The sequence below is a fragment of the Bos taurus genome, chromosome 15 (genome assembly GCF_002263795.3).
Source record: "Bos taurus isolate L1 Dominette 01449 registration number 42190680 breed Hereford chromosome 15, ARS-UCD2.0, whole genome shotgun sequence".
Taxonomy (NCBI): domain Eukaryota; kingdom Metazoa; phylum Chordata; class Mammalia; order Artiodactyla; family Bovidae; genus Bos; species Bos taurus.
In genome coordinates, this window is record NC_037342.1 from 22,475,965 (window position 1) to 22,501,566 (window position 25,602).

Consider the following 25,602-nt stretch of genomic DNA (forward strand, 5'->3'; position numbering starts at 1 on the left):
TTCAAACTATATCATTTTAATATCTAGTTCTGGTTTTGAACAGTGAACATTACAGATTTATCTCTATTATCATCCTGTTTTTTCAAAATGAGTTTGAAAAGGTCATTCTCTTTTTTACAAGCTAGAAAGTACCCTTTGTACAATGAAGACTCAAATTGTATCTTATCATCATGTCCTGGAACACTTCTTTGAAAGAATATGATGTCACTTTCTTCATTATCAATGTTATCAGGAGGATTCATTTCCTATAAAGAAAAAAATTGCTTAATTTTTTTAGGACATGACCGATTTCAATATGTACAGTTTATTTTGAAATATTGCACAGAACTAAAGAAGTTTATATTCTCAAGAATTAAGAAAAAAAAAAAAATCTCTGAATGTAGGAATACTGATCTCCTCTCCCTCTGAATCTCTAATCTTCCATTCTTCTTGACCACTTTGGTTTTCCCCACTATGTAATGCGCATTTAGGCCCAGGCCTCTGTTTTTCCCAATATATCCATCAGATGATTTCCTTCTCTCCTTTTCCATTCAGTGGAGTCCATTATCTGCTCAAGATGAAGTGGAGTTCCAGCCAAGACCACAGCCTTTTCAGGCTAATATCAGTTCCTGTCTTCTTCAACCATTCACAACTGTAGACATTGATGACCTTCAGCCATGAGCCTAGGGTAGCTCCAGTTTGTGAACCAACTGTGGGAGAGACAGGAAGGAGCAGGAACCTCAGCTGCTTCCTTCAGTGGAGACAAGAACTGAAACCGGCTATAAATAGACCTGTTACTTGTTCCAGGTCTTGGTCAGCAACTTTTGGGGCTTCCCTGCCAAGCATTTCATTTCCATAGTAGTCCTGAATTTCTGTCCTGAAAGTAGTCTGTCTCTTGGCTGGCCCCTGCCCTGGGAGGTCAGATGCTGATTCCTATGTCTCAGTGGCAGAATGGAGTTTTCCAAAGAATGGCTAGATCCCTTGAAACTATAACCCTGCTGGTCACTTAACTGACAGTACTGCCTGTGGTTTTCCCATTTAGTGCATCATGCCTACTTTTCAGGATGGACTAGAAAATGTGAGGACCTTTTCAGGTTCTTTCCATGTTAATCCCAGAACCAGTAGAATATTTGAACTTTATTTTCACCCTCTGGTAGCAAAGATCTTCATGATCCTAACCAAGGACTGACAGAGACCTCCAAACCCAAAACAGCATCCCGGTATCCTCCTTAGATGCCTGAAAGGACCTGGATTTTCCCCCAAGACTTCTCAACTGGAATTTATAAATCGTATAAATCTTTATAAATCGAGCTTGATCTTTGTCCCTTATCAACAAGTGTGAATCTAATTTAATGACACTATAAACTAGTTCTCCCATTCTACTATTTGCCAAGCATTATTTTCATCTTCCTGACACTGTCCCCAGTCTCTCAGTAAGTGTCTACTTACATGTGAAAGTGAAGAGTTAGTTGCTCAGTCATGTCCGACTCTTTGTGATCCCATGAACTGTAGCCCACCAGGCTCCTCTGTCCATGGGATTTCCCAGGCAAGAATACTGGAGTGGGTAGCCATTCCCTTCTCCAGGGGATCTTCCCAACCCAGGGATTGAACCTGGGTCTCCTGCATTCCAGGCAGATTCTTGACCATGGGAAGTCCCCACTTACATATAGATCAGGCTTTTCTCAGTTTCTGATTCTGTCTCGCAGCTGAATTAGTTTTTCTCTATCCCAAATAGCTTGAGCTTGGCCATCTCCCTCCTTTCCCTTCTGATTTTGTTGCTAAGTAACAACATGCTGAATCCTCTCCACCCTGCCTGTCCACCTCCAGGCTTCTAAAGACATTACAGTAACTGAGCTTGGAAGGGAATGGCTAAGGGTTTTTTTTTTGGGGGGGGGGGGGCGGGGGGGCTGTATTTGTTACAGATGCACTGATCTTACTTGGATTATATTTTAATGTGGCTTTTCCCTCTGTTCCAAGTTGCTCCTTTGCACGTCTGTGAAGGTCTTACTCTAACTTTCAGTGGGAACTGGGTGATCTTTATTGTAGTTTTTTATTGGCAAATCTCCACTCAGAAAGTCTTCATGACATGAGATTCACTTCTGAAATACTGCCAATATGTGAGCATCCCCTGGCTGCTCTCATTGGGAGGAAAGTTTTCTGAATCAACCCATATCTATAGTTGGTTGTTTATCTAATAATAATGGAAAAAATAGAGAAAAATGATGATGGAGAATAGAGAAAAAAGCAGTGGCCAAAAAGAATTTATATCTGGCTTTGAGATACATCATACCATTGCTTTACAATTGATCCTATTAATTTTGTTCACTTAGATTAACATTAAAAATAATATATATCAACTGAATGTTATGTTGCAAGGTTATAGCAAGACTTAGGCTAAGCAGTAGGAACAAAATGATTAGGGGTTAAAATATTATCATCATAGTTTACACAGTAGAGGGTTTACAGAGGAACTATTAACTTCATTCCTTGTAGCAGGACTTATTCTGGAAAATCACATGCAGTTCTTAAAATAAAATAATTCATAAATTATTCTGTGTTATTGTTAATCTATAGGTTGATTATTCAGAAGACCTGGATTAGGAAACAAGTGTTGAAGACCCTCTTTCCCTATGGCAAACTCTGAAAAACTATGATGTTACTACAGTAGGTTAAAGAGCTTAACAATTTTCAGTAACTATTTCAATGGTTCTCTACTTCTTGCTATTCTTGTCCAGACAAAAGGTTGGACTGGGGATATTCGGGCTTTCTAATTTTGCACATAAATATGACTAAAACAAATTAAGGCTCAGTCTTACCTTAAAGGAAACAATTTTGTTCTCACAGGAGAGAGTAGACATTTTCTTACACTGCACAGAGATGGTTACGGCCAGACCTCTAGTGAGGCTGTCCTTATACATATATATGATAAATATGGTCTGGGGTGCATTATCTGAAACAAACATTAATTAATGAGAACATTAGTTAGAAGAATTTTTGCAAATAAGTATTTAGGGGAGTTAGTCAAAAGATAATCCTTAATAGGCTCATTTCCAATCCCATACTCTGAGATTCAGCCACTTAGCAGGAGACTATATACAGTGATTCATACATTCTTTAAAACATATTTAAGTATGTATTATAATACAAATACAGCAGCTTTTAAAGTGTGTTAGAAATATTCTGAATTTTAAAAAATTGTCTTTAACTTTTAAACACTAAATAGAATATTAAAGCTCTATCTGTTAAGATAAAAATTCAGCATTTTTCAAGAGTGCACCATTCACTTTTCCAACTCTGCCTAAAGGCTCATATTTGAAATTCATACCCTGGAAGGCACAGTAAAGTTACACATTTTCTAAGGCACTCTAAATTTCTGGTGGAAGACAGACTTACTTGAAGTGCTTATATATTTATATTTAATGTTTAGTTTTGAAAATGTTATCAGCAGGTTCAGCTATCACCAGCAGGTATTAAGGATCCATCTCAATGGAGATCACATACAGTTAATGCTATTACAGTGAAGGGATTGATGATCCAAGGATAGGTTCAAACAGCATGACCCCTAGCACTGTCTTTATTGCATCATTTTTTCAGGCCAACTAAAAAATATGGATTCCCTATAAGTTTCTTGTCAGTGATATTAACCACTATGACTTTTCATGTAAGCTACTGTCTATCACAGAAAATGTAAGCAGTTAAATGGAATAAGAAGAAGTAGCTTGTTATTTCCATATTTACAAATGTATATTAAAAATACCTGAACAGTCAGAATCAGGCATATCCTCAAAGACAGGTTGATTTCCCTGGTTAATGAAGAGAACTTGGTCATTCAAATTTCGTATGATTGAGAGCTTAGGTTCAAGTTTGCCAAAGTGATCTGATTCCAGGTCTTCTAAAATGCACATGAAATCATATTAAAAATTTTTTTTCCCAAATTTACAAATAGGCATACTACACATTCAAGTTTTTAATAAAAATCACAATTTTCTGTATTAGAAGCTAAGATAAAATTGTACAGTGTTTTTAAATGGACTTCCAGGGGCACCTTGATTCATGTTATCACTCAGAACCACTCTATTTTTTAAATCTTCAAATATCCTGCTTTTGACCACAATCTCCTATCTTTTTAGTCTCCTTAATACTTTTCTTTCACTTTGTCTAGTTTTCCTGACTCTTGGTTTTCTTCCTGTCTTTCCTTCCTTCTCTATGCAGCCTGGACCTCATGATTCATCATTTATACCCTTTTGACACTGTCTTAAATCCCAAACTCATTTGTCTTTCCACTGCAGAACTCTAAACCTGCTGCTGAATGCACTGCTGGTAATCAGTCATACAAATGTACAAATTGGTGCTATAACGAACCTTCTTTTCTGGTTCAGCATTTCTTCTATAGTCCATAGCTGCAATTTCAAGCCTTCTTTATTCTCCTCAGGATCTCTACACCATCGTCTCTGCTTTCACTTTCAGCAAATGATTTCCTGCTACTTCACTTACAAACTTAACTAAGGCATCACCTCTTATTTCCTCTACCCTTCTCGTCCCAAGGGATATGTGAAAAGGGGGCCTCTTCTGGTATCGAAGGCTAAATTCATCTGTGTGTAACATGTACTTTCAATGAGTCAATCATTCCCTCTCTTCCATCAACCCAGCAATTTTACTTCCTGGATTTTATCCTGAGGAAATAGCAGACAAACGTGTAAATATTTCTCTGTAAGAATGTTTATGGGATGACTTTGTTTTTTAATTTTTTATTTATTTGGCCATGCAGGATCTTCGTCGTGGGAATTCTTAGTTGCAGCATGCGGGATCTAGTTCCCTGACCAGGGATTGAACCCAGGCCCCCTGCATTGGCAGCGTGGAGCTTAGCCACTGGACCACCAGGGAAGTCCCTATGGGATGACTTTAGTAATAGAAACAAACTGGACACAACTTAAATGTTCATCAGTCGGGAATTGATTAAATAGATTTTGATATTTCCTTAATATGAATTATCATGAATTTAGTATAATTATAATTTAAAATAATCATTAATTGCCATGGAAAGATGTCTATGTATATTATATTAGAAAAAGAAGTTTAAGTATGGTATTTTATTAATATAGATGTATAAAATATCAAAATAATAGCAATGAATATTTTGAGGTTATTTTCATGTTTTAATTTTTCTTAATTTTCTTATAATCATTGCCTAAGTTATTTATTATAAACAAATTATTTTTATAATCAGAACAACATAAAGCTTTTCATTTTGAGATTTAAAGCACCTCCATCAACAGAATCCCACTCTAAAGCCTGTCTTGTTTCTTTCCTCCTTGTAGTAGCTGAGCTTCTGGTAAGAATTGTATGTATCATTTCCTTACTTTTCATTCACAATTCTACTCATTGCAAGCTTCTACTCACTGGCTCCATCTTTCCATCAAACTGCTTTCACCAAGATCACCAAACTCCCTGTTGCTAATTATAATAGATGCTTTCTGGCTCTTGATTTTCAAGGCTGCAAAATTCAACACAGTGCCTATTATCTCCATCTTGAAATGCTCTCCTGGGGTTCCGTGGCATTCTCTGTTTTTCTTCTTCCTCTTTGGCTACTCTGCTCTATTCTTTATTAGCTTCTCTTTCTATTGAATCCTTTAAATATAGGTATTCCTCAGAGTTTAGTCCATGACTTTTACTTTCTCATGTTACGCATTTCCTCCAATTTGTCATTGTTACTCTTATAGCTCCAGATAACATTTCTATATGTCTCTCACATCATGTGCAGCCCAAACTTTTTATCCTGAGTTTAGAACCACATGTCCAAAAATCTACTGGACATCTCCACTAGGAAGTCATACAGATAAGATCATCATTCACCATCACTAAATCTATTATCTGTCTTCCTCTTTGCCTCTCAAACCTCTCCACCTTGCTCTTCCTCCTGTTTCCTATTTCACTGACTAGTACAAATTGCCTATGTGAAAAAACATAGGCATCATCTTTTCTTTCTTTCCATCCCTTTCAAAATCCATGTCCTATTGATTTTTCCACGTTTGTTTTTAATCCATTCAGAGCTCTTCAATGGCACTCCACTGTGCCTATCTGAATTCATGTCACCATCATTTCTTAAAGGGACTACAGTAATAGCCTCTTAATTGGCAGCCCCCTTTTATTGTCCACACGACAATTCTTTACAGAATAGAAGCTGAAGGAATTAAAATTCAATCTTAACTAAAGTTAACATTCAGAGAGATGATCATGTTATCTTTCAATTTTAATGAATGACATGGTCACCTTGAATAAAGTTTATATTTTCCATATTTCCCTTGCTGTTTGTGCCATATGACTAAATTTGAGTCTATGGAATATGAGTGGACTTAATGTTTACAACTTCTAAATAGAGCCTTTCTTTGAAAAGAGTAGACCTGTCTTCCTCTTATTTTGAACACTTTCTTGCTAGCTGGGATATAGATTCGGGAAGTGTGATGAAGATTTTCAAGTATGTAGATGACTTCAACAACTAGGGGATGATGGAAGAGAAAAAGAAAAAGTTTAGATTCCAATATCATCAGGCTGTATCCAGTCATAATAATACTGAACTGCTGCCTACTTGGCTTTATATTCAAGTTTTTTTTTTTTTTTTTTTTAAATCTTATCCAGTTACTATATTTTGGGATCTCTTTGTTACAGAGAACTAATCTGTATCCTACATCATACATATTGTGCTTAATGAATCCCCAAAACCCAAACATAAGGTTGAGATTCCATATATCAGAATAAGAGAAACTTATGGATCTGCATCCTATTTTTCATTCCTCTCTCATTATTTTCCTACTGCCGCTCTATTCCCATTCTGAATAACTCGAGTCCTTATACATGCCACGCTTTCTTTTGCATCTGATATTTGCATGTGTTCATCTCTCTGCCCAGAATACCTTCTCTTGGCTAACCCCTATTGACTTTTCAATTCTGTTCCTCCTTCAAAATGCCCTCCCAGAATCAACTAGACCAAGTTAGGTGCCCTTCTAGGTGCTCCCATGGCATCCCCGGCCTTTGTAACACTCCACATTCCAATTGCCTTCCTAATGTGCCTGCTTCTCCCATTAGAACTGTGTTTTGCTCACCATTGTATCGGAGTGCTTAACATAGCACCAGAGATACAGACGCCAGTACTTGCTGAATCAAGTAAAAAGGTGTAGAGCAATCTTTCAGAAACATGAGGAGCTATATGACAATAGTATCTCAATAAATCTGGAGAAAGAAACCTGAAGGAATAGCATTTTTCAAAAGTTCCTGTTTTCTATTTTTGGTCTAGCAGGGATCACATTAAGAATGGGGAAAGTGCTATTTTTAAGGAAAAGTATGAGAAACTGGTGACCTTGAATAATTTGGGGGTCTGTTAGAAGATCATAGGCTTTATATGGGTATGAAGCTCTCTGAATGCCAGAGGGACAAGGGTTGGGGACATTCACTTCTTAGGAAGATGTACTGACTTAGCCTCACTGGTCTGTCTGCTCTACCTTCCCCCTTCTCCACTACTTCCAGAATTGCCTGCACCCTGGGAGCCTGCCAGGCTTCTTTCCAGACCATTCTGAGGGGGAGGGTTAAAGAAGGAAGATGTTCCTGATTTTAGGCAACAATTCTCATTCTTCAGTACCCTGTTCCTATATACACCAGAGAACCCATGACTTTCTGCTAATCTCAGGATCTGTGTAACAGGCAAGGTCTATTTTGGAGATTCTAATAGCTGAGAATTTCCTAAGCTGGGAGAAACATATTTTGTTGGAAATTCTTTTTTGTATCCCTTATAGTTGTCTTTATTCCGAGGCAGTGCTAGTGAGTCCACATTCCTTTGAGGGAATATTAGCTTCTCAAATAGACTGGTATCAGTTTCTATCAGCTGAGAATGGTATTATGGATGTTTACTCAAGTAGCTATTTATTTTGCAAAGAAAGAGAAATAAAGTTATACTTTACCATCATTTTCAGCTAAAGGGGGAAAAAAAAGAAACAAAATATGTTAATTCTATATTTCAACTCAGAATGTCCTCTCACAAACCCTTCTATTACTCTTTTCTGCCCCTCTGTATTCTTTAACCCATGTCTTACTGCTGATGGCCTTTGCTGGCCTCCATAAAAATATATAATCATCCAAAAGCTCCCATAAAATGAAGCTAATTAGACTTGGTATGTTCTCGGGTATGGTAGGTATAAAACCTAAATCTAGGTTTCATAAATTTAAATTTGTAGCTAAAAAGAAATTTTATAAAGTGATAGCTTTTAATCTTAAATTTATTGCTTTGATGGAAAGTCACCAAAGAACTTTCTAAGAAGCTTTCAAGTGAACCCCAACTGCCCAAGGAAGATTAATCGTAAGAATCTGTTTCTATTTGTCAAACGTATTTACAAAAAATAACTCACAGAACTCTAGATTTAAGATACATATCTCTTATGTAATTTGCCAGTTTTGCTTTGGGAAATTGTATTACCCAAATGTATCCGATTTTGTGGGATTTTCATGACATGTACCTGCAGCCACCTTCTGGGTGGGCTACTATGAACTAAATGTCGGGACAGGTGGCAGGACAAAGTATTGGGACCTTGGACATACTATGATTAATTTCTGGAGGCCCAATATTTTTTTCCAGAGAAGTGTGTATATTACAATGGAATCTGGTAACAAAAAACAAGTGACTTAATAGTTTGCCTATAACATCTTTTCTAGTTGAATTGTTGTTCAGTTGCTCAGTCGTGTCCGACTCTTTGTGATCCCATGGACTGCAGCATACCAGGCTTCCCTGTCCTTCACTATCTCCTGGAGCTTGCTCAAACTCTAGTTGAATACATGTATTTAAACCCTGTATTTGGTTTAAATATGTTTTGAACTTACCTACAAAATAAAGTGTATTGTTAATAAATTTCATTTCCACAAAGCTGATGCAATAATCTTCTACTTGTTCTGCAGCCATCTTTATGCCTAATGAAAGCAAACAGTCATCTGTTAATAGGTAGTGATTATTCCTTTTACACAAAAGGAACCTTTTACCACTTACTGCCTTGTTCTACCTCCAATTTCAGAAGTCCAGCATGCTGATGAACACTCTGGACATTTAATAAATGCCAGGAGTCTTCAGTTTATGAATGCATGTGTTCAAATGTTCTCTTGCAAACCATTAGATATTTGAAATCTAGATAATGGAAGTATATTCTCATTAAACAGTGTTTTAAAGGAGGATAAGTAGTCCATTATTGAACTGATTTACTATTCCAGTATTTTGTTGGAAATATACATATATTATCAGTATAAACATAGGATGCCAGAAACATATCTAATCCTGTCCTTTAACTAGGGACTGGTTCCATCTCTGCCTTACAACCAATGGGATTCTGTGAGTGAAAGACTGAAGACTGTGACTTCACTGTCAAAGTGCTAAAGGTGAGGCAATGCTAAAAATGGTGTTTCTGCCTGGGAGTGGGGGTGAGGTAGAAGGAGGTTGAAGGCTCTGCATCTGATGGCTCCCTCTCTGAGCCAGAGGAGCTTTTGATCTGGAGTCTGGATTGGACTATGTTATGCTTTTAGCACAAGTAATACATAAATACAATCTTTCTGTTAAAAAAAATCAAATAATACAGAATTTGAAAATGCCAAGAATTTTTTTTCTCTTTTCCTCTGTTCCACCCCACCCAACCTCACTCCAAAATGCTGTATATCCTTTCAGATCTTTGTTTATGGAGCAAGGGTTCTAAGTCTGGGAAATCTGTGAACTTGGATGGGGGAAAAAAACCACACAAATATTTTCACCAACTTCTAACTGAAATTTAATGGTTCCTTCCATTATGCTGCAGGAAACAAATCACAGTATTATTCACAGTATCTGTGACTACCATTAATAGACATACATATTTTTACTGTATTATAATTGTTGCAGAGATCTTGAAATATGGCTCATTACTACTTTGAAACATATGGAAGTTATTATTTTCAACGTGACATCTTGTTATTTAATGTGTTAATAAAGATTCACATATAAACCTATTAAAATTTGTTAAATTTTTTTGGTAACTCTTTAACTATGAAGGATTTCCTTTCTAACCCTAAGTATTTAATTTTATGCATATAAAAACATGATTCTTAAAAGGGCTCCACAGACTCACCAGACTGGCCATGGGATGGTCCATGTCACAGAAATGATTAAGAAATTCTACTCTAGACTTCAGAGGTCCATGGCTCCCTCAGGACAGTTATGGTTGGTCCTCCAAGGAAGACGGTTAGGACAAAGTTGTCAATTGGTTTATACACCTATACTTAGAGGTGACTCAAATTTTTTCTAGCACAGTTTGCTAGAGGCCAAACATGTATAGAAGGAGGAAATTAAAACCCAGTTGAAAACACTTAATTCATATTGCTGCTGCTGCTGCTATGTGCAACCCTGTAGACGGCAGCCCACCAGGCTCCTCCGTCCCTGGGATTCTCCAGGCAAGAACACTGGAGTGGGTTGCCATTTCCTTCTCCAATGCATAACTCATATCAAGCTAATATAAACTAATTGTTATCTGGTGCCTACTTTTGTTACTTTTTATTATGGAAAATTTATACACATTGTGAAATGATTACCACAGTAAATCTAGTAACAATCTGTTACTGTACAGTAGCAAATTTTTTTTCTTGTGATAAGAATTTCTAGGATAATTTATTAGTAACTTTCAAATTGGTAATAAAATATTATTGACTATAGTGCACACGCTGTACTTTACATCCTATAACTTATTTATAACTTGAAGTTTGCACCTCTTGATCCCCTTCATTCATTTTGCCTGCCCCTTCCCCCTCCCCTCTGTCGACCACTAATCTGTTCTCTATGAGCTTTATTTTGTTTCATTTGTTCTTTTTTTTTTTATTTCACATATAAGTGAAATTATAGTATTTATCTCTCTGTTGGATTTATTTCACTGCTAAGTGAAATAAATGAGTGTTATGTTATAACACTATCAAGGTCCATTCATGTTGTTGCAAGATTTCATTATTTTAATGACTAGTATTCCATTATATACACCACATCTTCTTTATCCATTCATCCATTGATGGATACTTATGTTGTTTCCTGTTCAGTTCAGTTCAGTTGCTCAGTCATATCCGACACTTTGAGACCCCATGGAGCACACCAGTCTTCCTTGTCCATCATTAACTCCTGGAGCTTGCTCAAACTCATGCCCATTGAGTCGGTGATGCCATCGAACCATCTCATCCTCTGTCATCCCCTTCTCCTCTGGCCTTCAATGTTTCCTAGCATCAGGGTCTTTTCCAATGAGTCAGTTCTTCACATCAGGTGGCCAAAGTATTGGAGCTTCAGCTTCAGGATTGGTCCTTCCAATGAATATTCAGGACTGATATCCTTTAGGATTGACTGGTTGGATCTCCTTGCAGTCCAAGGGACTTTCAAGAGTCTTCTCCAACACCACAGTTCAAAAGCATCCATTCTTCGGCACTCAGCTTTCTCTATGGTCCAACTCTCACATCCATACATGACTACTGGAAAAACCATAGCTTTGACTAGACGGACCTTCATTGGAAAAGTAACATCTCTGTCTTTTAATATGCTGTCTAGGTTGGTCATAGCTTTTCTTCCAAGGAGCAAGTGTCTTTGAACTTCATGGCTGCAGTCATCATCTGGAGAGATTTTGGAGCCCCCCCCCCAAATAAAGTCCTCACTGTTTCCATTGTTTCCCCAAATACTTGCCACAAAGTGATGGGACTGGATGCCATGATCTTTGTTTTCTGAATGTTGAGTTTTAAGCCAGATTTTTCATTCCCCTTTTCACTTTCATCAAGAGGCTCTATTGTTCCTCTTCACTTTCTGCCATAATGGTGGTGTCATCTGCATATCTGAGGTTATTGATATTTCTCCCGGCAATCTTGATTCCAGCTTGTGCTTCATCCAGCTTTGCATTTCGCATGGTGCACTCTGCATATAAGTTAAATAAGCAGGGTGACAATATACAGCCTTGATGTACTCCTTCCCCAGTTTGGAAACAGTTCATTGTTCTAAGTCCGGTTCAAACAGTTGCTTCCTGACCAGCTTACGGATTTCTCAGTAGGCAGGTAAGGTGGTCTGGTATTCCCATCTCTTTCAGAATTTTCCACAGTTTGTTGTGATCCACACAGTCAATGGCTTTAGCATAGTCAGTGAAGCAGAAGTAAATTTTTCTCTGAAATTCTTTTGCTTTGTCTATGATCCAGTGGATGCTGGCAGTTTGATCTCTGTTTCCTCTGCCTTTTCTAAATCCAGCTTGGACATTTCTGGAAGTTCCTGGTTCATGTACTGTTGAAGCCTGGCTTGGAGAATTTTGAGCTTTACTTGGCTAGCATGTGAGATGAGTCCAATTGTGTGGTAGTTTGAACATTCTTTGGCATTGCTTTTCTTTGGGATTGGAATGAAAACTGACCTTTTCCAGTCCTGTGGCCACTGCTGAGTTTTCCAAATTTGCTGGCATATTGAGTGTAGCACTTTAGCAGCATTATCTTTTAGGATTTTCCATATCTTGCCTATTATGAATAATCCTGCAAGAAACATAGTTTTGAATATATCTCTTTGAATTAGTGTTTTTGTTTTCATCAGATACTCAGAAGTAGAATTGCTAGTTAGAATAAAATAACTAGCAAACAAAATAAAAATATGATAATTCTATTTTTTTTTTGTTTTTCATAGTGTCTGCAGAAATTTACATTTCCACCAGGAATGCATAGAGTTTCTTTTTCCACACATTTTTGCCAACACTTGCTATTTCTTATTCTTTTGATAATTTTGAAAGATATATAGATGATAAGTCATCTTTCTGATGATTAGTGATACTGAGCATCTTTTAATGTATCTGTTGGCCATTTGTATGTTTTGTTTGGAAAAATGTCTATTCAGATCCTCTGACCATTTTTAAAGTCAGGTTTTTGTTGTTGTTTTTGCTGTTATTGGGTTGTACGAGTTCTTTATACACTTTGACTACTATTAATCCCTTATTGGATATGATTTGCAAATATGTTCTCCCTTTCAAATGTTGCCTTTTACTTTTGTTGATAGTTTTCTCCACTGTGCAGAAGGTTTTTTTTGTTTGACATAGTCTCATTAATTTGGAGTCAGAGCCTATATATATGTATTGCTGGACTGATGTCAAGGAGATGTCTGCTTATGTGTTTTTCTAGGAGTTTCATGGTTTCTGGTCTTACATTTAAGTCTTTAATCCACTTTGAGTTAATCTTTCTGTAGAGTGTAAAACAGTGGGCCAGTTTTTGAACATGGTACCGGTTTTCCCAATACAATTTGAAGAGACTGTCGTTTTCCATTGTATATTCTTGCCTGCTTTTTCATAGATTACCTGGTCATACATGTGTGGGTTTATTTCAGGGCTCTCTGTCTTGTTCCATTGATCTATGTGCCTGTTTTGTGTGTGTGTGTGTGTGTGCACGTGCGTGCGCTAATATCATACTGTTTTGATTACTATAGCTTGCAATGTATTAAAAGTTTGAAATCAGGAGTATAATGCCTCCAGCTTTGTTCTTCTTTCTCAAGATTGCTTCAGTTATTCAAAATCTTTTGTGGTTCCATACAAATTTTAGGATGTATTGTTCTATTTCTGTGAAAAATGCCATTGAAGTTTTAATAGGGATTGCATTGAATCTGTATATTGCTTTGGCTAATACAGACATTTAAATTATATTAATTCTTCCAATTCATGAGCATGGAATATCTTTCCATTTATTTGGATCTCCTTCATTTCTTTCATCAGTGTCATATAGTTTTCGGCATTATAGGTCTTTTCCTCTTTGACTAAGTTTATTCCTAGGTATTTTTTTTTTTTTTGATGTAAATGGGATTGTTTTTAAATGGGATTGTTTTCTTAATTTCTCTTTCTTGTTCTTTGTTGTTAGTGTATAACAAAACAACGTTTGTATACTGATTTTGTACTCTGCAATTTTACTGTATTCATTTATTAGTTCTAAATTTTTTTTGTGGAGTCTTAGGGTTTTCTATGTATAAAATCATGCTTTCTGCAAATAGTGACAGTTCTACTTCTTCCTTTCCAACTTGGACATCTTTCATTTCTTTTTCATGATGAATTACTCTAGCTAGGAGGGCCCATACTGTGTTGAATAAAACTGGCAATAGTGAGTATACATATCTTGTTCCTGATCTTAAATAAAAAATTTTCAGCTTTTTGCTGTTGAGTACGATGTTAGCTGTGGGCTTGTTAAATATGGCCTTTATTATGTTGAGGTGAGATCTCTCTATACTCACTTTGTTGAGGATTTTGTGTGTGTGTGTGTGTGAAAGGGTATTGAATTTTGTTAAATACTTTACTGCATTTATTGAGATGATCATAAAGATTTTTATCCTTTATTTTGTTAATCTAGTGTATCACATTGATTTGTGGACCTGAACAATCCTTGCATCCCTGGAATAAATCCCACTTGATAATGGCATATGATCCTATTAATGTATTGTTGAATTTGGTTTGTTAATATTTTGTTGAGAATTTTTGCATCTATACCCATGAAGGATATTAGTCCATAATTTTTTTCTGGTCTGGTTTTGGTATCAAGGTAATGGTAGCCTTATAAAATGAGTTTGGAAGCACTCACTTCTCTTTAGTTTTTTGGAACACTTTCAAAAGGATTGATATCAATCTTCTTTGAATGTTTGGTAGAATTCATTAGTGAACATTTCTGTCCTAGACTTTTGTTTGCTGGGAGTTTTTTGATAGCTGATTCAGTCCAGTCTTCGAAAACTGAGTATTTCTAGAAATTATCCATTTCTTCTAGCTTGTCTGGTTAGTTGCTGCATAATTGTTTACATAAGTGTTTTACGATCTTTTGTATTTCTTCATATCAGTTGTAATTTCTGCTCCTTCATTTATGATCTTGTTTCAGTTCTTTGTCTTTTTTTTCTTGTCTCCTTAAGGTTTGTCAATTTTGTTTATCTTTTCAAAGAACCAGATCCTGGTTTCGTTGATCTTTTCTGTTATCTTTTGGGCTTCCCAGGCGCCACAGTGGTGAAGAACCAGCCTGCCAGTGCGAGAGATGCAGGAGACACAGGTTCCATCGATCCCTAGGTCAGAAAGATCCTCTGGAGAAGGAAATGGCAACCCACTCCAGTACTCTTGCCTGGAAAATTCCATGGACAGAGGAGCCTGGTGGGCTACAGTCCATGGGGTTGCAAAGAGTAGGACATGACTGAGCACACATGCATGCACTTTGTCTTTTTAGTTTGTATTTCACTTGCTTCTGCTCTGATTTTTATTATTTCATTCCTTCTGCTGACTTTGGGCTTAATTTGTTCTTTTTTAAGTTCCTTAATTGTAAAGTAGGATCATTTATTTGAGATTTTTCTTGTATCTTAAAGTAGGCCTGTATCACTATAAACTTCCCTCTTAGAACTCCTTTGGCTGTATCTCATAAGCTTTGGCATGTTAATTTTCCATTTTCACTTCTCTCAAGGTAATTTTTAAATTTCTCTTTTGATTTGTTCATTGACCCTTTGGTTTTTCATAGAATGTTTTTTAACCTCCATGTATTTGTGAGTTTTCCATTTTTTTAATAGATGATTTCTATTTTCAAACCACTGTGATGAGAAAAGATGCTTGACATGATTTTGATCTTAAATTCATGAAACTTCTTTTGTGGCCTAAAATACGATCTATAGTGGAGAATGTTCCACACGCACTTGGGTGCACTTAAGAAGGTGTATTCTGTTGTTTTTAGCCAGAATGTTCTCTATATATCCATTAAGTTTGAAATGAGTCTTGTAGGCAGCATATAGATGGTTCTTATATTTTTATCCATTCAGCTACTCTCTGTCTTTTGATTAGAGAATTTAGTCCCCTTACTTTTTAAAAAATTTATTTAATTGGAGGATAAATACTTTACAATACTGTGATGGCTTTTGCCGTACATCAACATTAATCGATCATGGATATACCTGTGTACCCCCATCCTGAACTGCCTTCCCACCTCCCTCCCCACCCTATCCCTCTGGGTTGTCCCAGAGCACTGGCTTTGGGTGCCCTGCTTCATGCATCAAACTTGCACTGGTCATCTATTTTACACATGGTAATTACATGTTTCAATGCTATTCTCTCAAATTATCCCACCTAGTCCCGTTACTTTTAAGATAATTATTGATCGGTATGTACTTATTGCCAATTTGTTAATAGTTTTCTGCCTGTCTGCCTGTTTTATCATTCCTTTTTGTTTTGTCATTTGATTTCTTCTCTGTTGTTTGATGACTTTCTATAGTGTTATGCTTAGATCCCTTCCTCATTTTTTTGTATGTATCTACTATAGATTTTTGCCTGGTGGTTACCACGAGAGTGATATCTAAACAGCTTATATAAAAAATACATATTTTAAGTTTATAAGAAGTTTGAATGTATTATAAAACTCTACATTTTCATTTCTACCCCAAACATTTTATGTTTTGATGTCACACTTTAAAATTTTCACTTTCTATATCCCTTAATTAGTTATTTTGTAGTTTTAAAAATTACTTTTGTTTTTTAATCTTTATACTAACTTTGTAAGTGATTAATCCACTAATTTTATTATATGTTTACCTCTATAATGAGATTTTTACTTTCATCTGTTTCTTGTTCCTAATTAGTGCACTTTCTTTTCGGCTTAAGAAAGTCCTTTTAACATTTTTTGTAAGACTGGTTTAGTGGAGATGAACCCCTTTAGCTTTTGTTTGTTTGAAAAGCTATTTATTTTTTTCCAGTTTTGAATGATAAGACTTTCCAGGTAGAGTATTCTTGTTTGGAAGTTTTCTTCCTTTCACCAGTTTGAATATATCATGTTACTCTTTTCTGGCCTGCAAACTTTCTTCTGAGAAATCTGCTGATGTTCTTATGGGGCTTCTTTTGTATGTAATAAATTGCTTTTCCTTTTGTTGTTTTCAAGATTCTCTCTTTAACTTTTGATATTTCAATTATAATGTGTCTTGGTGTCTTTGGATTTTTATTTTTTTGAAACTCCCTGGATTTCCTGGATCTGGGCGTCTGTTTCATTCCCCAGGTAAGGGAAGTTTTCAGCTATTATTTTTTCAAATAAGTTTTCTGCTCCCCTTTCTCTCTCTTCTCCTTTTGAGAACCCAGTAATGTGAATGCAATTTGGCTTGATGTTTGTCCCACTGGTTCCTTAACTTCACTTTTTAAAATTTGTTTTCTATTTTGCTGCTCTGTTTGAGTTCCACTGCCCTGTATTCTAGATGACTGATTCTTTCTTTGCTTCATCTAGTCTGGTGTTGAGTCCCTCCAGTGTATTTTTCAGTTTAGCTGTTGTCTTCTTCAGTCGGTGACTTCTGTTTGGTACTTTTGTCTATATTCTGTTTGTTGAGGTTCTTACTGAGTTCATCCATTCTTCTCCTGAGTTTGATGAGTATCTTTATGACCATTACTTTAAAATCTTTATCAGGTAAATTACTTATCTCCATTTCATTAAGATTTTCTTCTGGGGTTTTATCATATCCATTCCTTTGGAACATATTCTCTCATTCCTCATTTTGCTTGACTTTCTGTATTTGTTTTTATATATTAGGCAAAATAGTTCTCTCTCCTAGCCTTAAAGGCATGACCTTGTGTAAAGATGAACCTTATTGTTTAACCTTGCCTTAGTTCTCGGCGGTCACTCAACCTTTGTGGTTGTATATGCCGCCTGATTTATTCTTGAGAGGTCCCAAGTGTTGAGGGACCTGTGAGTATTTCAGAGTGAGAGACCTCAGTTATCACCTAGCTTCAGGCTGATTAGAAGCCAGACTCCCAGGCAGCAGTTTTTAAGGTATGTAAATATATATTGCCCTGTGGGACTGCAATGATAAATTCTGCTAGCCTCCAGAGCTGGCCATCTGAAGGTGTCCTTTTGACTACAGTTGGCAAAAACCAGGGCTATCATTGTGTGTGTGAGATCCTTTCTCGTAGGTGCCAGTGAACTGCAGCAAAGCCAAAGATGAGTGCAGAGATGGTTCCTCCATGGCTTTTAGATGAGATAAACGTGAAGTGTGCTCCTCAGCCTGAAGCTCCAGGACAAGTCGTTAGTCCCTTTTCACAGGGACACTGGAGGTATATTTCAGTCTGCTGTCTGTGCAGCACCCTGAGGGTGGTAGTCTTCTGAGAACTCCCCGTTTGATTGTCTCAGATTCATGGGACCTAGAAATGCCTTCCCTCCAGCCACCTAAATTAAGAGGTCTAGGAGCATTGCCCAATGTGGGCTGTGTACACCTGCCGGGCCCTGGCAGGGCCAGGAGAGAAATATGGGGGTGCAGTGTGCCCAGTGGTATTAGCACATTATAGGGAGAGTGCCAAGATGGCACTCGTCTGTGCCAGTGCTAGCAAGATAGAAGGAAATTGTCAAAACAGCACGTGCCAGTGTCTTCATCCAGGTGGAGAGAGTACTAACAAGCTCCTGCACCTTCCTCAGATGCTTTAAGATTAGCAAATAACTCTTCCTTCACATTTGGTCTGGGTGCTTTTCAAACTGCTACTTTTATGATGGGTCCTATAGTAAATAAATCTGCACACAAGCCCTTTAAGAGCAGAATCTGTTTCCTATAGCCCCGTGGTTCTCCTGGATATAAACTCTACTGATTTTCAAAGCCAGATGTATTGGGGGCTTATCTTTTTGGTGTAGTTCTCAAGGGCTGGGGGGCCCGATGTGGGGCACTGACTTCTTGCTCCTCAGGGAATAGCTCTGCTTTATGTTATCAGTCTCTGTTGTGGGTTGCTGCACCATAAGGGGGGTTCTTGGTGAAACCATGTTTCTCCATCTCCTACCCATCTGGATGTGGCTCTATTATCCTTTCTTGTGGAGGAGATTTCAGCTAGTTTTTAGGTCTTTTTCAGAGGGAATGGTTTATATGTAACTGTAGATCTGTTGTCTGTGGCAGGAGGTGAGTTCAAGATCTTGTGAGGCCACCATCTTGAACTGACTGTCCATTTGGTGGCTATTTAACAGTTTTATCTAGATTCAGTTCATATATAATATATAAGCATACATATATGCATATATACACATATGTATGCTTTTTACTTTACATTTATTTTATTTTTTAGAGACCCACATGATTCTCCATAAACATTGTTTAAATTAAAAAAACGACAGGAATTGAGAGAGTATCACTGAAATATACGCATTACCACATGTAAAACAGATAGTGGGAAGCTGCTGTATAACACAAGGAGCTTAGCCTGGTCTCTGTGATGACCTAGAGTGGTGGGGTGGGAGTAGGCAGAAGGGAGGCTCAAGAGGGAGGGGATATACATATATATAAATATACTTATGGCTAATTCATGTTGCTGTATAGCAGAAAGCAACACAACATTGTAAAGTAATTATCCTCCAATTAAAGAAAAAAACAAGAGAAAGAATGAGCTTTTGGAATATCTAAGTGCCTTGATGAAAGGTATCAAGGCAAAGCAGGGGTGGGGATATTGAAAATAACTGGCTGAGATTTCCAAAGAAAATTATATCTTCTAGACAATTTCATAAAAATATGGCCTCAAATATTTTAACATGGTTTGTAAATATATCCTTTATTATTTTTTCCCCTGTTAGAATGTAAATTCCTTAAGAGTAGGAATATCATCAGCTTCAGTTTTGTGAACCTGGTGCGTAGCAGACATCTGATAAATGCTTGCTGAATGAATGAATAAATATCTAAAATTATAATAAAAATAATGCCACAATAACCTGTTTGTCTCAAGAGTTTCTGAGATGTTTAAAGAATAGCCTCACTTACAATATGCCAACGTGAAAGCAGATGTTTTTACCAGGTAGAAGAGACACTTCTATGTGGCAATAGAGTTAGCAGTTCACAACTCACTTGGCCTACCAGCTTTGAAACTATCATTCTAAACAAACTATTTAATTTGGAGTTCACACATTTCATTTTGCCTATAAAGTGAGATTATTATTTTTATTTTAAATTAGTTTGATTCTACCTAGTTCAATTCAAATAAACGCAATTTGCAGTGTAGTTAAGTTTGCCAAAAGCTTGAAAAGGAGAGTAGGCTAAAGAACTTGAACTTTTTTTTCTGAAAGTACTGACTTATTTTCAGTAGAAGAAAGACATGGTGAAATTTATGTTTCAAAGGGCTCTCTCTGGCACCAGTATATAAAATAGATTTGATGAGATATTAATAAATTTGGACAGAGGCCAGAAAACAGCTGTAGAAACAGTTTGAACAAGTTAAGAGTTGATGAGGCTACAAACTAAGGCAGTGGCTGCAGGCATGATTCAAGAGAGATTAAACAGCATTTTTTAGCTGATTAGTTGCAGCTCAAATGGAAAAAGGAGGAACTGAGGATGACTTCAAAGTTTCTGGGCAAACTGTTGAGTGATTACCTCATTAAGAAAACAGAATGAAAGACAGGCTTGAGTAGAAAATTATTAAATCAGTTTTGCAAATCTAAGAGATAAGTATCACAGAAGTCAAAAAACAAAGGAACTTCAACAAGAAGCAGGTGGTTGGAGTCAGAAGCTGCAGAGTCCATAATTTAGATACAAGCTTAAATTTGTTCATCGAATTTGGCAATTAGAAATTTTTGATATCAGTAGAACAGTTTAGGGAAAGTGGAGGAAGGGAAGGCAAGTGGACAAAGATCTAGAACAGAATGGGATGAAAAAAAAGTAGAGACATTGAATATAAACTGTTCTTTTAGGAAGTTTAACCATAAAGAGAGAGGGTGGCAGTTACTGGGGGATATATAACTTGCAAATTACAATTTCTGGCTCCAGATCCACAGTCCCAACTGTAGGATGTACTAATGAATTACCTTCTCAAGTATGTCCAAATAACCTGTCCCGAACTGAAACCTGGGCTTCCCAGGTGGCAGAGTGGTAAAGAATCTGCCTACCAATCAGGAGACACAGAGATGCGGGTTTAATCCCTGGGTGGAAGATTCCCTGGAGTTGGAAATGCAACCTGCTCTAATATTCTTGCCTGGAAAATTCCACGGACAGAGGAGCCTGGGAGGAGTCCATAAGTTTGCAAAGAGTTAGACACGAACGACCTACCCAAGGAAACTGAAACCTGGGAGTTCTTCTCAATTCCTTTGTTTAAACTTCTCCTGTCTCAAAAATACCATAGATTATAACTCAGAAATGTGCCTAGAATTTGGTGTCTCCTCTCCATCTCCACCAGCACTATTTTAAATCTAGCCTTTGTCATTTCTCATATCTTCTATTTAAATTTCCTCTCCTTGCTTTTCTTCCTTTCAGACTCTCCCTCACTCCACTGTCCAGCCAGTTATTTCCCATCAGGCCAAAATTTCCCCTCCCTTTTTTGCCTGCCAAACCCTTCTTCACTGTTTATCCTTTAAGTCACAGCTCAAACATTTCCTCCAGGAAAACTGACTCCTCCACACTTAGCTAATCCTTCTTTTATCATGGCCAAAACGCCCTCCCTGTGTTCATGCTTCTAAACTGGTTCTTATTACCCTGAATTAAGATTACTTTGATTACAAATAGGTCTGCCCATCTTCAATCTGAGTTTATTTAAGACAATGAGATGCCTTTTGGGTTTTGAATCTTCAACACCTGGAAAGAGTTTATCACACAGTAGGAGCTCAAAAAATGTTAAATAAATGTTTGCTATGATAAACCTTGTTGCCATGACAACACTGTGTAAAGAGACTGGTAGAAATTTTTTTTCTATCTTAAAACTTTCACTCTGGGACTTCCCTGGTGGTCCAGTGGTTAAGAATCCACCTTGCAATGCAGGGGACATGGGTTTGATCCCTGGTCAGGGAACTAAGATCCCACAGACTGCATAGCAACAAAATCCACGAGCCACAATTGCTGATCCCATGCTTCAGAGTCCGAAGCAACTAAGACCTGACACAGCCAAAAAAAAGTAAAACAAAAAAACTTAAACTCCATCCGAAAGCCACTAAGAAAAGGAAAGAATAGGGAGGTCTGAAGACAGATTTTTAAAAATAGAATTTCTCAAATATTCTTCTCCTTTTTTTCTCTAGTATTAATAGTTTCACTTTCTCTTTTATTTCATGCAAGTGTTTTTTTTGAATTCTTTATTTTCTTAGCACTTTTTTTTTGTTAGATCTTAAAACATCTAGATTACAAGTATTCTTCTTCCTCTCCCACTGCCCTCAATTTTCCTCTTTTCCTTTCTCATCCATGTTCCTTTGCTTTCTTTAATCTATAAAAATTATAAGTCGCATCAGATAAAAATGCTTTGAATATTTCAGGCTAAGATTCCGAGATTATTAACTTTTTCTTTTTAAAGAGTTATAAACTACTCCAGACAGATCCTTCCAGGAATATGCAGGGATAATTGATTCTTTGCATCAATAAAAAGTTTTAGTTATACAAGCCTTGGAAACTAGCCAGAGGCTAGTGAATGGTAGAAAATCATTCATCTATCATAAATGGTGATTAAACCACATATGTTCCAATCTTTTCTGGGGTAAATCATTTAATTCTGAGGGCCTCAGTTTCCTCATTTGGACAAGAGAGTGTTTAATGGTCAATATTTGAGTTTTTTTTTTTCTCCCAGCTCCAGCAGTCTATAATTCTAGATTCTAGTTAAGGTAGCAGAGAAAGAGCCATTAATATGTGGCAAACACCCTAGTAACCACTTCCTCATAATTCAAAAACAATACGTACCAATGGAATATTTATTATATAACCAGCTTTATTAAACCAATGGGAATTTAAAAACATACTATCAGATTAAAAGTCAAAATGTCTTGAAATTGAAAAGTAATAATGATTACGTTTACCTTTGCTGTGGAATTCCAATTCTGTGGAATAGGTATGGGATGCAATGAGGAAGCATGTTACCTAACTAATTCCCTAAAATCAGGTAGTTGATCACCTCGACAGCAACAAGGTCAAAATAGAACTCTTCAGTTCTATAAGTCATTTTGTCCTTCAAGATTTTGCCATCTTAATGAAGGTAAGTATGTGGGCATGGTAGAGGTGGGGAGTGGAAGAAGACTCAGGTAAAAATTTAGGTAAATATTAAATGATAAAAGGTATACAGTATACAATCAACTGTTAAATACAGACTCATAGCAAGAAGCCAAAATAGAACTGCTGGATTGACCTTGTGTGAAAAGGAGAATTGAATTTAATCCTGATTGTTTGATTGAAGAGATGGAGTACAAGGAAGAGCATTTAGGTGATAATTAACACCATACTGTGGTAAGAGGTGGACTGAATGGAGATATTTTTTTGACTGTAGTGGAACAACTCTGCTGTCCTTCAGTGAACACAAGGTAGGGTGGGTTAGACTACAGAGGGCTTGGAAAAATCACATAGAACATATTTAACCTCTTAGGCAATAGGAAAGCAGATTACTGAGCTGGCAATGACACGACGAAAAAGACTAGAGACAGGCTGTGAAACTATGATAAGAATTCATGAATGAATTAATATAAGAATTCATAATATTTACATAGGGATATTATGGACAAGCCAGATTTAAAAAGATATTTTGAAGGAAGATTTAATAGAATTTGAGATAGCTATTCTATCTTCCTTCAAAATATCTTTTTAAATCTGGCTTGTCCATAATATCAAGTTGGACTGTGAAGAAAGCTGAGCACCGAAGAATTGATGCTTTTGAACTGCGGTGTTGGAGAAGACTCTTGAGAGTCCCTTGGACTGCAAGGAGATCCAACCAGTCCATCCTAAAGGAGATCAGTCCTGGGTGTTCCTTTTGGAAGGAAAGATGCTAAAGCTGAAACTCCAGTACTTTGGCCACCTCATGCGAAGAGTTGACTCACTGGAAAAGACTCTGATGCTGGGAGGGATTGGGGGCAGGAGGAGAAGGGGACGACAGAGGACGAGATGGCTGGATGGCATCACCGACTCAATGGACATGAGTTTGAGTGAACTCTGGGAGTTGGTGATGGACAGGAAGGCCTGGCGTGCTGCAATTCATAGGGCTGCAAAGAGTTGGACACCACTGAGCAACTGAACTGAACTGACTGAGATAGCTACATGTAGGCATGGGCTTTGGAGAAGGCAATGGCACCCCACTCCAGTACTCTTGCCTGGAAAATCCCATGGGCCGAGGAGCCTGGTAGGCTGCAGTCCATGGGGTCGTTAAGAGTCAGACATGACTGAGCGACTTCACTTTCACTTCTTCACTTTCATACATTGGAGAAGGAAATAGCAACCCACTCCAGTGTTATTGCCTGGAGAATCCCAGGGGCAGGACAGCCTGGTGGGCTGATGTCTATGGGGTCACACAGAGTTGGACACAACTGAAGTGACTTAGCAGCAGCAGCAGCAGCAGCAGCAGGCATGGGCTTCCTGGTAGCTCAGATGGTAGAGAATCTGCCTGCAATTTAGGAGACCAGGGTTCGATCCTGGGGTTGAGAAGATACCCTGGAGAAGAGAATGGCAACCCACTCCAGTATTCTTGCCTGGAGAATTCCAAGGACAGAGGAGTTTGGTGGGCTACAGTCTATGGGGTTGCAAAGAGTCAGACACAACTGAGCAACTAACACACATACACAGATGGCATAAAGAAGAATTTAAGTGTCCTATTTTTGTTATTCATACTTCCAAATGAAGATATTACTCAGCCCTTTCCTTGCTGTGAAATAAAATTCTCCTGGGGAATGCTATAATATGGTCCAATGTAGCACAGCATAAGGGTGCTGATGCAGATTCCATCAAGATTTCGTGTTAATTTTTTGTTTGTTTTTAAAATAGTTGATTCAGAGTTGAGGCTCCCTTTAAAGAGAAGCTTATTTATTTTAATATTCTAAAGCAGTGATTCTTGGGGGTTCATGAGGTCAAAGAAATTTTCATAATAATTCTAAGATGTAATTTGTAATTTTCACTCTCATAAGTGTACACAATAGAGTTTACCAGGGGCTACATTTTGTGTGATATTGCATAGACTGAATGCAGAAGCAGATGAGAATACACCTGTTTTTTTTATTAGGCCAGATTTGTAAAAGTGAAAACAATTTCACTCTTCACAGCAGATTTTTTTGCAATATATAGTTATCCATAATTTAAAATGTTATTTAGTTATTTATGCTAACATGTCATGTGCCTATTGTTATCTTCAAATAAACAGGTCATTATTTTTTACAATACTCAGTTTTAATTTCTAATATAGCAAATGACAGTAATACAATAAATAGCCCAGAGAAACAAAAATTCTTCAGGATCCTCAATAATTTTTAGGAGTATCAAGAGGTCATGGGATCAAGATGTTTGAGAACATTTCCTCTGAAGTGATACTCTCCAAGAGTGGCTGAAAGAGAGAAAAAGATTTTCCTCTGACTATGCTATGTTCCTTATGTTGTTACCAACTAGTCTTCCATCATAGTGATGTGAGAGAAGTTAAATTCCTCTCAATCGCTTTTCTATCTTATCACTTCCCATCTCCATACTTGAGTTTCTAAATAGCAAGTAATGATATTTCTTACCTGTGCTCAATAGCTTCTTAGGAGAGGAAACGTGATATGAAAGGTTTGAGGTCCCTTTCTTTTCCTTACAGAAGACGGCAGCGCCTTCAGCAGCAGAAGCAGGCAGCCAGGAGCGCTGAAAGCATTGGAGAGCAGAACTGTCTGCCGGTCCGGATCCGACTGCCGTCTGGGAAGGAGGGGGCGTAGCACTCGAGA

The 25,602-nt window shown here is 37.3% G+C and overlaps 1 protein-coding gene across 1 annotated transcript; it reads right to left on the reverse strand.

Annotated features, from left to right (window-relative positions):
* On the reverse strand, positions 1-25,548 carry IL18 (interleukin 18). The gene is given in 6 exon segments (NM_174091.2): positions 1-245; positions 2,796-2,929; positions 3,737-3,871; positions 7,932-7,943; positions 8,845-8,931; positions 25,408-25,548. Coding segments are annotated over 5 exon segments (582 nt in total). The 5' UTR covers positions 8,924-8,931; positions 25,408-25,548; the 3' UTR covers positions 1-23.
* Between the last annotated feature and the right edge of the window lie 54 nt (positions 25,549-25,602).